Source organism: Melospiza georgiana, chromosome 2 (genome assembly GCF_028018845.1).
Source record: "Melospiza georgiana isolate bMelGeo1 chromosome 2, bMelGeo1.pri, whole genome shotgun sequence".
Taxonomy (NCBI): Eukaryota; Metazoa; Chordata; class Aves; order Passeriformes; family Passerellidae; genus Melospiza; species Melospiza georgiana.
Window position 1 is genome coordinate 22,297,813 of NC_080431.1, and position 12,778 is coordinate 22,310,590.

Below are 12,778 nucleotides of genomic sequence, written 5' to 3' on the forward strand. Positions count from 1 at the left end.
TGCTCTTGAATCAATATGTCAACCCAGAATACATTGCTAAGTCAAACAGAGAGATGGAAGCAAATATTCCACTGTCTCACTGGAACTGTGGAAAATGCCAAGCAAGCTGTTCATAGCTAATTCTGCACCAGACCCAAAGAGCAGACATGTGATGTCATGGCAAAAAGGTAGGTGGAGAAACAGATAAGCACTGCAAAGGGATCTGGACAGACTGGATCAAAGACCTGAGACCTGTATGAGGGTCCAACAAGGCAAAATGCCACATCCTGCCCTTGGGCCACAACAACCCCAGGCAGTGCTATAGGCTGGGACAGAGGGCTGGAAAGCTGCCCAGTGGAAAAGGACCTGGAGGTGCTGGTCCACAGCAGCTGAACATGAGCCAGCAGTGCCCAGGTGGCCAAGAAGGCCAATGGTGACCTGGCCTGGATCAGCAATGGTGTGGCCAGCAGGAGCAGGGCAGGGATTGTGCCCTGTACTCAGCACTGGTGAGGCCACACCTCGAGTGCTGCATCCAGTTCTGGGCTGCTCAATTCATCTCACTGAGGTGCTGCAGTGTTCCAGAGAAGGACAACAGAGCTGGGGAAGGGTCAGGAGCACAGGTCTTACAAGGACCAGCTGAGGGAGCTAGAATTGCTTAGCCTGGAGAAAAGGAGGCTCAGGGGAGACCTTATCATACTCTTAAAACTATCTGAAAGGAGGTTTTGGTGATGTGGAGGTTGGTCTCTTCTCCCCGGCAACCGGTGACAGGACAAGGGGAAATGGACTCAAGCTGCATCAGGGGAGGCTCAGGCTGGACATCTGAAAAAACCTCTTCATGAAAGAGTGATTAAGCATGGGAAGAGGCTGCCCAGGAGAGTTGGCAGAATCACCATCCCTGGAAGGGTTCAAAAAATGAGTGGACATTGCACTTTGGTTTAGTGGGCATGGCGGTATTAAGTCAAAGGTTGGACTTGATTTTGCAGGTCTTTTCTGACCTGATTCTACTGATAAAATTTGACCATCAGTGATAAAAATGGATCAGTTGGAGGGGAATGGTTTGCAGCTCTAATTATTCTGCAGTGAGCAGTTCTGCGCCACTGTCTGAGACAGCCAGAGTATTGCTGAATGAGATAGGCAAAGCAGACAAAAGATCAACTACAGTGACTGTGGGTAGACTTGTTAGATGAACTATGTTAATGCACAGTTATGCTGCTAAGCCTGGAATCTACTCTGCATCTTCACATCTATGGGTGCTGCTAAGCAAAGCTTTGGAGTATTTACTCCTGAAAGCTAAGGCAGGCAAAGAACACCTTTGCCTACATGGATGCTGGCCTGTTCTAAACAAAATACATCAAGTTCTGCAATAATGGGATGCATAGTTAAAATATTTCTGCAGTTTCAACAAAACAGCTGTACTCCAAAATGGAACTCCTTCCTCATAATTTCATTGCTTTTACTGTGGGATGGGGGTAGTGGTTAGGTGGAAAAATTCTTGCTGCAGGGAGAAAAAAAATCAAAGGATCTAAGCAAACATGGTGACTAGGAAAGGGGTGGTGGAGGGCTGCAAATGAGATGGGTTTCTTTCCCATCAATACAAAAAATAAAGATGGCTATGCAGTTGTGTGCTGGGATTTGGCCCCTGTATGAACCTGTATGTCCTGCACTGATTCCCACTGCTACCCTGTAACAGCCACACAGCATGATTAGCTTCTGCACACTGTAAGGTGCCATGTCCTGGATTCTTCCACCCTGAGGTTTGCCTTAAGCACCCAACACAGCAGAGCAGCTCCTTGAGTTTCACTGGGTAGCCCCTGAGGAGAAATCTCAACCCTGCCAGGGACCTTCTGGAAAAGCAGGCAAGAAGGGACAGGGAGGACCCTTCCCAAGAGATTGCATATTCTTGGAGTCATAGTGTGCCATCTGACTGGCAAATGCTGAGTTGTGATCAGATTTCAATGAGTTCACTTCAGTTAGTCATCCTTACCATGTGAGCTAGACCTCTCCATCTCAACTGACTCTACAAGTAGTCTCCAGACCTCATAAAAAAAATAATTTAGAATTACAACAGGGGAAGTTTGTGTCTGAAAATTTTCCATGGAAGTATGGGAAACTGTGTTAAAGAGAACCGGATATATTTGTTCTCAGCACTGGAACTTTCATGATTTTAATGAAAAAAGAATATACATCAGTTTTATTAACAGGAGCCCTCAGAGTGCCCGCTCTGCATTTTGCCCAGTTTTGCATTCCTTTCATTGTTCAAGGCAGAAGATTTTCAGAGTATTTTTTCCCTGTTGCCACAGAGTAGAAAGAATTGGTATTTTGTCCCTCAAACAGTGACTGAATTTAGCTTACAAATAGATCCTCAAGGTAAACAAAATGAGCCACATAGATTTTCCAGATAGCACTCTGATCAGTTTTAAAACTTAAAAAAACCAAATGACAAGGACAGAGGAAGACTAAAATACCCAGTGTGCACTAGAAGCACCCTCAGCTGGGCCCCTGCCCATGGCCATAGTGATCTGCCAACCTGGGCAGGCAGAAGCCTTTATTCCTTACTCAGTTATGGCCTCTGGATGCTCCCTCTGCATGTGTGGGCTGGTGTTAACCATTACCACTCCAGCAGCTCCAGCAAGGTCTGCTCCACCTGCAGCCTGGTCAGGCTGGTCCCTGACTTGGATTGCCATGTGCTGCTTCTGTGCAAATAAAAAGTAATGTCCATCTTTATCCTTATTTTGGGCTGGATACCATGTAAGGTTATCACACAAAACACAAAGTCTTTGGGAGAGAAAACCACTTCAGTTTCTGATGGTGCAACTCAGGAATTGTAAACCTGAATCTATCCATGCTCAGTCAGGGCTTCAGACTTCAGGCACAGGGTCTGAAATGTGTCTTCCCGAAGAGGAATACTTTCCCTCAGCAGATCTATCATCTCCACTAAGAATCAGTATTTGAAAGGGATACTAATGAAATCTCCAAATGATGAAAGACAAGGAAATTTCGTGGAGATCAGTAAGCGTATGAAAACCCCACAGCCTGTGTGTAGGACAGAGCTCTCCCCACCCTTGAAGTGAGGAAAATGTCAGAAAATAGTCAAGTACTGGTCTTCTAAACTGTTGAGGATTAAAGAAAACTGAAATAGACTCAGTTCAATCTGTTGTTGCATAGCAATATTTTTGCATTTACCAGGAGCTGCTCTTTCATCAAGTTCTTTTGTCTCAGAAGAAAATAATTTTTGTTCTTATTTCAGCAAGGTAGTGTTGTGAAATACATTTGTCTGGGTGAAAAACATAACACATATTTGGTGAAAAACTAAATGAGAGAAAGAGAATTGTAATTTTCTTAAGAACATGGCAGGGGGTAGTACAATAATGATTTGGCAGCTAATTTTTTCTCCTGGGCATGTATTTATTTGAGACCAGGGTACTAAAAATGAGTGTGAGGATTAATCCATAATTATTGTGCCATTTCTCCTAGAGCAGCCTTAGCAACAGGAGCAGGGTTTGGAGCAGTCCCTGTCCCCTGCTCCTCCAGCCCAAGCCAAAGCACAGGAGTGTCTCCTGGAGCAGCACGCAGACAAAAGAAGCTGAATGTGCTGAGCATCAGCTGCACTGGTGTAGGGCTGCACCAGCACTGGCTCCACAGCAGCTCCTGGGAGCAGTGTGCTCCCCTTGGGAAAGCACAGGGGAGCTGCAGGGAGAGCTGTCAGCAGCCTCCAGCTAACTCCAGATTCAATGGGGCTTTTGTCCTTTACCTCCCTGGGAGCAGAATAAGGCCCTTAACAAGCTCCTCACTGGGCTGCCAGCAGCACTGGTGCTATTCTCTGCTAGCTTAAAAATCAGAGATGGAAAAGATCAGCCAGGTCACCCTGTCCCTCCCCTGGCCAGACTATTCCTGCAGAGCTTTTTCCATTCAAGCTGAAGTGCCTCATAGCAACAAAAACCTGAAGGATATGAATCAGACAGAGAGAGTGCAGAGCTGAGCAACAGCAGCAGCCAGCATAATGCAGGGACAAACTCCCTCACCACATTTTCAGGAAAACACCACCCCCAGCACTGCTTTACACTGCTCCTACAAGTGCAGTGCCCAATTCTACAATGTGTAGTAGAAAAGGCAGTGCCAGAATTACTCACCGGTAAATGCCCCAGAAGAGGTGTGATGCTGTCAGACACATAGATGATGCTTCCACCTGTGGTTACTGCTATGATGAAGCCATCTAATGCCTAAGGAAAACAGACAAGTGCAGAGTGCTTTAATAGGAATGAGTGGTGTAAACAGGACATCTCATCATGTATTGATCAAAACAGTTTGACTTCGGCACCATATTGTTATCTAGTTGTAGGAATGTTATCTCAAGTTGCAGAACAGTAATTCTCTGATTTTACAGTCTGATTTAACTTTTACAAGACTCTTTGTAGTCTAGTAAAACCTACTATTGAAGCAACAAAGGGCTCACAGGAACATTTCATGTCTCAGTTTTTAAATTAATCACACATTTTAATAATGCAAAATGACTAAGACTGGATCCCTTGGAAGTTATTAAAATGAACATTTGAGCTCTGTGTAAATATCAAAGGACGATGAAAGGATGCAGTCCTATCTCAAAATGGTACTTCTCTGCAAACCCCATAAATCTCAGTTTGTATTAATGTAACATTGTATATTACTGGGCTTTCATGTAAGTAAAAGCAATGCAAATGATCAAATAATCCTTAGCCTGAGTTTTAATTGAGTGATTTATTTTAAAGGTCATGGTATTAGATTACTCATTCCAAGACAAATTCACCCTTCTGCAGAGTTTCTTCCTCACTTTGGTCCCATCTTGTGGTAAGCCCCTCCACTCCTAGGACTGAAGGGAAATGTCAGCCTTATCCCCACCCTCTGCACAGGAGCAATTTCACCTTCAAAATGAGTCTCCTCTTTAGTCTGAGCTGCCAAATTTTGAGCTAAATTTTGCTCAAAATTAAACCTAGGTGGATTTTGAGATCTAAGGCAAGATTAACTTATTTTTTTGGGGGGATTCTCCTCAGAGTGAAATAAAACTAGATGATCTTCAGATCACTGTAAGGAGAACATCTCAAAAAATTAAGACACAACAGTAGGGGCTCAGATAATATATTAAAACTTTCTCATTGTCATTAGGGAGTCACCAGTGAGGCTCCCAACCCTTCAAGTGGAGCAAGTCTGGGCCATTCCTGTCAGTTCCCCGATGTTCTGGAGTCAGTTTTGGCAGCAGTACTTGAGCAGCAAAGGCCCTGCAAGCACAGCTGAATCAGAGCAGTGTTTGACAATGCTCCAGGGGCCATACTTGCTCAGGAGACAGGTGTACTGCAAACAGCCTGACCAGAGAGCCACGGCAGCATTACTAAACCATACCACAGATCCAGGCCTGCCTCCAAGCCAGACTTGCAGTTGATCTTGTAAGCCCCAGCACATCCTTCCCCCCCGCTGACTTCAATAAGGGAAAGAATTCTGAGAATACTGGAAAATGCTAATTGTTAAGGAAAAAAAAAAGGAAAACACAAAGCCTTGAATAAAGACACAGACATATGTTCCTTTTTCCAGAGACTGCTGAGCACCCACAACTATTTAAGTCAATGGGAATCTGCTGGTGCTTCAATCCTTTGAAAAGCAAGTCAATAACTTATACCCCAGTAGAAGAGTGAGTGTTTAGCATCTCTGAAAACCCTCCAGCTGCTATAGTTAGTTTGATTTTGTTAATCTAGGTGCAGAGAATATGTTTTTCTTTGGTGCAGTACATTCAAGCTGTTTTCTAAAAAAGCATGATAGCTGTTAACCCGTAGAAGAGAGCGGTTTTACAAGGCAGTTGGATCGTGCATGTTACTATGGTGAAGGTTGTTAGTTTTTAAAAAATCAAGTCTTTATTTCATATCCAATGCAAATTACACACAGTGACTCATATCAGAGCTTTGTGGTAAAATCAAGTTAATGTGTGCATACATAACTCTGTTTTTATTTACTTGCAACTGGACATTCCAACATTAAGGGAGCATTTTCATCTTCAAAGGTTTTACTATTGCATCAGTCCTAGACAGACAAACAGAGCCTAATGCCCACTGTAATTTGGTGACAGCCTTTTCAATGTGGTAAGAAAAGGCCATTTTCAGGAAAGCTGATATATTACTGCAGTCAATTATGCCTTGAGTCTTTTGAATTAGTGCTCAGAAAAAGCCCTACCCATCTTTTAATAACAGGACAGGAAAAACTTCAAGCAGTCTTGTCCAAATGCTAATAAAATAAGATTAGTAGAAAGGCAAAATAGCAGGGAATGATGAACATCTGTCACAAGAGGACATCCCAATACCCAATTTTATCTTGAAGGGCATGGAAAATCGCAGTAGCAAGAAGGTGATTTATAAGCTGGGAAACCAAAAGTGATTGTTTTAATCTAAAATTGTGTAGCATACAAGTAGAATCAACAAAGACCCAACCTGTCAAAACAACAGTCAATTTACTGCTATCAGAGGGACATATTTCAGTGCAGACTGAAGGAGTTATGTGTGTTAAGTTCCTGTGCACAGAGATGGAAATGGGTGGTTGTCAGAGCAATGGGAGCAAAGTGTCTCATAAAACTAGTCCAGGGGAATCTCATCACAACAAATTGCAATGGCCAAAGGACTGCCAGCCTCTGGGAGCCAGCAATGTGCTCTGGCTTTATGCCACTCCTTGGTGGTGAAGTTGTTCCCCACATCCTTCCCTGCCCATCACCAGAGCCTGGATCATGTACCATGTTCACATCATTTGTGGGAGAAGAAGCTTGTTCTCAAAGGACACTGTGGGGCTATGCAACATCTGTGTGTTTAGTATAGGAGAAGACCCTGGCTAAAGGCAGTTCTAGCTATTACTGAGAGAGAAAAATGCATTCTAGCAACTCATTTGCTTTCCATTTCGAACCTACATAAACACCATTGCATTGCCTCCCTTCAAATCCCAGCTAGCATTAAAAGAACCAAGCATCAAAAGAATATGCTATAATTGAAAAACTAGGATTGGAAAATGCTAGAATAAGAGGTGTTTGATAAGGGCCTTGAAAATCTGAGTGGAAGCACCAACTGTATCAAGCCAAGAGGAGCTGTCAGGTTTTATCTGCTTGTTCAGCACCTAGCACTAGAGGGATGCGACACCACTGTGTTTCAGGTGCTAATCTTGCATAAATATTAGATGCTAACAACGCCTTCCAAGAACAGCAGAAAAACAGCCATGTGCCCTTTACCTCACCTCTGCTTATAAAAAAAAAATAAACCTGTGATTTGAATCTTTGCCCTGAACTTCTTTCCTTGGGAGTTGCTGCACAGTTCTGCAGGCTGCAGCAGCCCAGCGCAACAGTACTGCTGAGAGGGAAGAGCAACAGGTGACACCTCTGCTTGATAGTCAAATACAGCAGTTCCCAAAACCTCCTCTTCTGGAAGGGCAGATGACAGTTTGTTCTAAATGCATGGGCGTTTCCATGAGTGCTAGACAAAATTAGGAAAGGTGTATGTGCATGTTTACCTCCAACATCAGCTGGGTGAATTCTTCATTGCTGAGAAATGAAGGCTTCCAGTCCTGCTGAATTTCAGAAATCTCCGTCTGTGCTGAGACTTCTAGACAAAGAGAATATTTACATCTTTAAAATTCAAATTAACTTCTATCTTGAAATATTACATATGAGTTGCTAGGAAAAGAGAGAAATAACCTTTGTATTCAAAAATTGCAGTTTTCAAGCCTGAAATGTTTTCCTCATTTTTTACTCAAGTCAACTTGCACTGACTTCAGTGGGAGCTTGTATTCACAAGGCTATTGACCTCAAGCAGCATTACAGGGGTATTGATCAAAAGATAAAACCACTTTGCATGAAATTAAAATCAAGGCAAGGATTAGCATGTGTCCAATTGCTATTTACAATTTACAGCTTCAAAATCAGGATGCTAGAGAGGCTTCAGCCTATAGCTTCTGTGCCAAACAGAACAGCAAGAAAGCTCCTTCAGAGGAGCCCCAAAGGGCTGTGACCCCAAACTGCAGAGCTATTGCTCTGTTTTCCAGAAGGAGAGCGAATCACAAGCATTTGCAGCAGCTTTACACTGGTGCTACTGCCACCACCCTCTCCCTGCCTTCAGCCACATGGTGCAGGGCAGCCGAGGAGAAGGAATGGAGCTCCAGCATCTCATCCCAAATCCTGTCTGGAGGGCAGGGTCCCCTGTGCTGCCAGCCCAAAAGGTCCCAAGAGGAGATCTGCCCCACTGTTGTCCTTTCCTGACCACGTGGCAGAGGGCTTGTGCCTGGAGGGCTTTCCATGGAGGAGTGCAGACACACCAGGAAAACAACTCACAGCTTTGCACTGAAACTGGGACCATACTGGATTGCTGGTTTGCCTTTGGAAAACAGTCATTTATGTTAGCTCTGAGTCAAACAGGATTCTGGGGGATAGCTCTAATTTACAGAAACTTGAGCTGGTTTATAGTTTGCTTCTCTAGGAGGGCTCCCTCACTCAGGTCTAGTAGTGAGGGGATGGTGAGCACAGACTCTTCTCTTTTCAGCACCTCCTGACAATTAGCACTTTAATTAATCCTGTTGATTAACACTTCCAGAGCATGTAACACTCAATGCTCTGTATTCAGAGCACGTAGGCAAACTGGCCAGAGAAACACAAATGGACAAATGATACTAAAGACAGTAAAGTTCTACATTTTGTCACGAAGAAAGAAATCAAATCCGCTGTTCAGGCTGTATTAGTGGAGATGCAGCCATTTGCTCCTACCAGCTCATTTGAGTTGCTTTCTGCACCACTTGGGGCTGTCACTGGCAGCACAGCAACTCTCCACAGCTCCCATGGTTTTACACACAGCTTTGAAAAGCAGACTAAGGAAAAAGAGTCCATCAGATTTTTAAAGTAGTTTCAGAATATAGGATACTTTCAGCTGATCTGTAGCTTGGAAAAGCCAATGCACATGAAATGGTGAGTGTTGGGAGAATTACTTGAGATTTGGGAGATTCTGTGGATTATAATGACGGAGGCTGTTTATGAAGGAAAAAATCTGAAAATTTGCCTACTTCTCTGTTATGACTAAAATCTTGGTTTAGCCTACCAAACAGAGGGGGAACATGACTCAATAAACCAGATCCAAAGTACACTGAGGATAATCAACACTTTTAAATGCTGATGCTTTGTATTATATTCTGACTACTAATCTGCTTTAAAAATAGATAACATTTGCTTTTTTTAGCAAGTGCACAAACCCCAGTCACATTTTGACCCAATTGCTGTGGAAAGATTTGTGACTGTTAGCTTTCCTTCATCTAGCTGTTTTTCAAGGAAAAGCACCTTTTGGAGTAAATTATTTAGACCTTCAGCTACATTTATACACCTAATTTCAAATCTTGGGTGACTGTTCTTTGCTTAGCTTTATAACTGAGCATATTCACATCTTCCCGTGCCTTAGGCAGCTAAAAAAAAAAAAGGTGAGTTATTACTACAATTTTTTGAAAGTGTACATAACTATTAAACTTGAGATGTCCTGGTCATCCCCTCCTTTACAAACACAGGTTAACAGTTGGACTCATTGGTCTAAAATGTCTTTTCCAACCTAAACAAATATATGATTCTATCTTGTCTGTGGCAAAAATTCATTTAAGAAGAAATTGCACTCTAATGCCAGAACCATTAAAGTTATTTCCTCAGTAAGATTGACATCTGTGACTCCATTCTGTTACGAGTCATGATATAAGAGTTTTAATGGTCTTTCCTGTTACACCCAGAGCTCTGCAGAGAGTGCAGGAAGGAGGTGCTGGATGAGCCAAGGTAAGCCAGGTGAAGTAGTGCATCATCTTGTGAGACCCCTTTATGCTTTCTGGGACCAGGGGCATTCCCCACAATCACCCACCGAAGCCTCTTCATCATAGGGGCAGAGCAGGAGAGCCCCATTTTAATCAGTGCCCTGATTTACAAGGGAGGAGCATTTCAGTGTACCACTACTGGTGGATGTCAAAGCATCAGGAAGGCCCCATTGCACATTCTCCCCTCTGAGTAGAAACTAGACCTAAGAGAGTAGCTCAGCAAGGTCAGAAATCTCCTCTGCCCTCTGTGAAGGTACATTTCTAAGGGACTTAACTGTCTCTGGTGCAAGCATTTTAAAAAATGAACTCCTGGCTTTCTGATGCTGAATTTGACTACTGCAACTGGATGCTGCGCACATGTGATGTAGCTTCTGCTTGTGCAAACTGGGTGAAGCATGTCAACTATCTGTGGATGCAATTTGCTGCTGCCAGCTTCAAAAAAAGAGGGACTTTCTGGTCTGAGTTTTCTACTCAACGTGGAAAATTGAGTCCTGCACAGTTCACTGAGGAGCTGGGGTGCTGAACAGATTGCTTCCCTACATTTTTTCTGCAGAGAAACTGGGGCAAATGCTTTGTTCTACTGCTCAGAATATTGCAAATTTCAAGTAAGGCAATATTCCCTCTCCTCCCAAATCTCTCTTGTTCAAAGCATCTGTCTTCTTCATGAATGTTGCAGGGCACTGTTGCCATCCTTCTCTCAGCTGCTGCCATTTGCCCCCTTCTCTAGCAGGTTGAGAGTCATCTTCAACTGGAGAGCAAACAAGGAGATGGATGTGGGCAGCACAGTGTCTGCAAATGATCTTTTTTGATGAGGCAGGAAAAAACTTCAAATACCTTATGTCGGCACTTTTAGGTCCCTCAAGCCATTCTGATAATCACTGAAGGAAACAGGATATTATGGTAACTGTCTGGCAAGTGCATGAGGAGCAGCACTAAATCTTACCATTGTGTTTCTGCAGAAAGCCGATGACTTTTTCCAGCACAGTGGTTTTGTCCATTTTGCGAGTGTTGCCTGGAAGCATGGAGCTGAGCTCTTTGATGAGAACATTGAACTGATCGCGCCTCTTCTTCTCAGACTTGTTACGCGAAGCCCTGCAGACAGGGGAAAAGAAACAAAGGATGAGCAGAGCAAGAAGGAAAAAGATCATGTATGTACCTGCTCTTTGCAATGTATTTACATAAAATCAGCTTGCTGCACGTGTCAGCGTGTGAAGATTGACACTGGACTCCAGAAAAGCAGCAGAAGCAAGTAGAAGGCAACAGTTGCCACCTCCTGCTCTTGTCTTTGAGCCACCTTTAGTGCCCAGCGCGGAGATGGAGGCTCTGCTCACTCCTCTGTGCTGCCTCTGGACACTCCAGCTGAGCTTATCAGGACAGCACTGAGCTTGTAGTTGAAGGAGCTCTGTCCATCTCCCAGACATATGTAGGATCTTAAAAATTCATGCAGTCTCTGGGGAGGCACTCAGAGTGAGAAGAAATAGGAATACTGTGACAACAGTAAAACTGTCCATAAAGAAGAAGAGTAGAGACTGGATCATACCCATCTGTGCAGTCTTAACAGAAGAAAGGGATCCCAGTCCTGCAGCTGTTGCACAGGAGCAGGGTTGATCTAGAAGGACTTGCCCACTTTGGTCACAGGTGCTCTGCCTACCTCCAGGCTGGCAGAGAAGAATCAGGATATTGTTTTCCAGTCATTAAGATCAGAAACCTGGGTAGAAGTTGCTGCAGCTCCCATCTGGTTTGTATGCCACTTTGTTCAGTCTCCTTTCCAAGGTCACAATGACAAGCAGGAGAGGGCATCAGCATGGATTGTTTGAGGCTGGGATGCATTGCCATACTTGGGGTCTTGGAAGTGCCAGCAGTGCTTGCCCTTAATCTGTGTGCCACTGGGAAAATCAGTGCCAGTGCCCCAATCTCTAGGTCTAAAACAAAGACTCTACAGCTTTCTTCACCAGTCTTGTCTGTTTAGATTGCAGATTCCTCAGAGAGAGTCTGCTTCTGCTGCTGCATTTCAAGAGCTCAAAGGAAGAAAGGATCTGATTTCATTTGGGGTATTTTGGCACCATCATAATACTGTCATTAAGGCTGTTGATAATCTTTTCAGCATGCGCACTTTAGTTTTTTTTAACCCTATGCCAATCCGTACACACACATTTTCTGACTTCTTCTCATGAATACCACAACTGTTTGACTCAGAGGTTATCACCTGGACTTCTGTATCCACATGGAAATAGAAATAAGTATAGCCCAGTAGGTTTGTTTGTTCTTCTGAAAGCTCCTCAAGCAGATGAGATTTGCCTTGTCAATTATGCAAAGACTGAAAAATCTTGCTACAGGTAGATGGAAAAGAAAAGCCAAGAGGCCAGTTCTCACTATGACTTTATCAGTCCCAGCTAACTCTGCTGTGCCTCAAAGCAGCTCTGGATGCACAATGCTGAAAGTCAGAGCAGAATTTAGCCCAGCATCTGCATCCCCTGTAAGGACCAGGACGGCAATAAACATTTTCAGCAGAGAAATCACTACAGAGGCTTCTGGATGTTACTACTGACAGAGGGGTAATTTTTGTTTGTCTTGCTCTCAACCCTGAACGCACTTGGAGATACGCTGGATAGAAGCCAATGCTTGATTATTTTACAGCTTTGAACACAAGAGATTGGGTGGATACTGCCTGACTGATTTCAGCTTGCTGTTATTACACTGCAAAAGGCTGTCAGAACAAGATGTGAAAAGCTCCAGCCTTATCCTCTTTCTCAACAGTTCAGGGCAACATTAAGAATATCAACATTTTACTTCCTCATAATTCAATCCTCAGTTCATTTTAAGCCTAAAGAGTCCAGATTTCCCTGAAAATAAAGTAAACCACCAGCTGTCAATAGGGAATGTGTTGCTTAAAAAAAAAAAAAGAAAAAAATAGAAAAAAAAAAAAGAAAAAAGCCTTGACAGAAATATAAAGTATCTATTTTTAACA

At 43.4% G+C, this 12,778-nt stretch overlaps 1 protein-coding gene across 2 annotated transcripts in view; it reads right to left on the reverse strand.

The window, feature by feature from the left end:
• Window positions 1-12,778, reverse strand: part of NPAS2 (neuronal PAS domain protein 2) — a 104,487-nt gene that overhangs the window by 37,922 nt on the left and 53,787 nt on the right. For both annotated transcript variants that reach the window (XM_058045151.1, XM_058045152.1), the window contains exons 3-5: window positions 10,754-10,902; window positions 7,489-7,580; window positions 4,110-4,199 (exon numbers count right to left, since the gene is read on the reverse strand). In XM_058045151.1, the coding sequence (XP_057901134.1) occupies window positions 4,110-4,199; window positions 7,489-7,580; window positions 10,754-10,902 (331 nt within the window). The remainder of the gene's footprint in view (window positions 1-4,109; window positions 4,200-7,488; window positions 7,581-10,753; window positions 10,903-12,778) is intronic.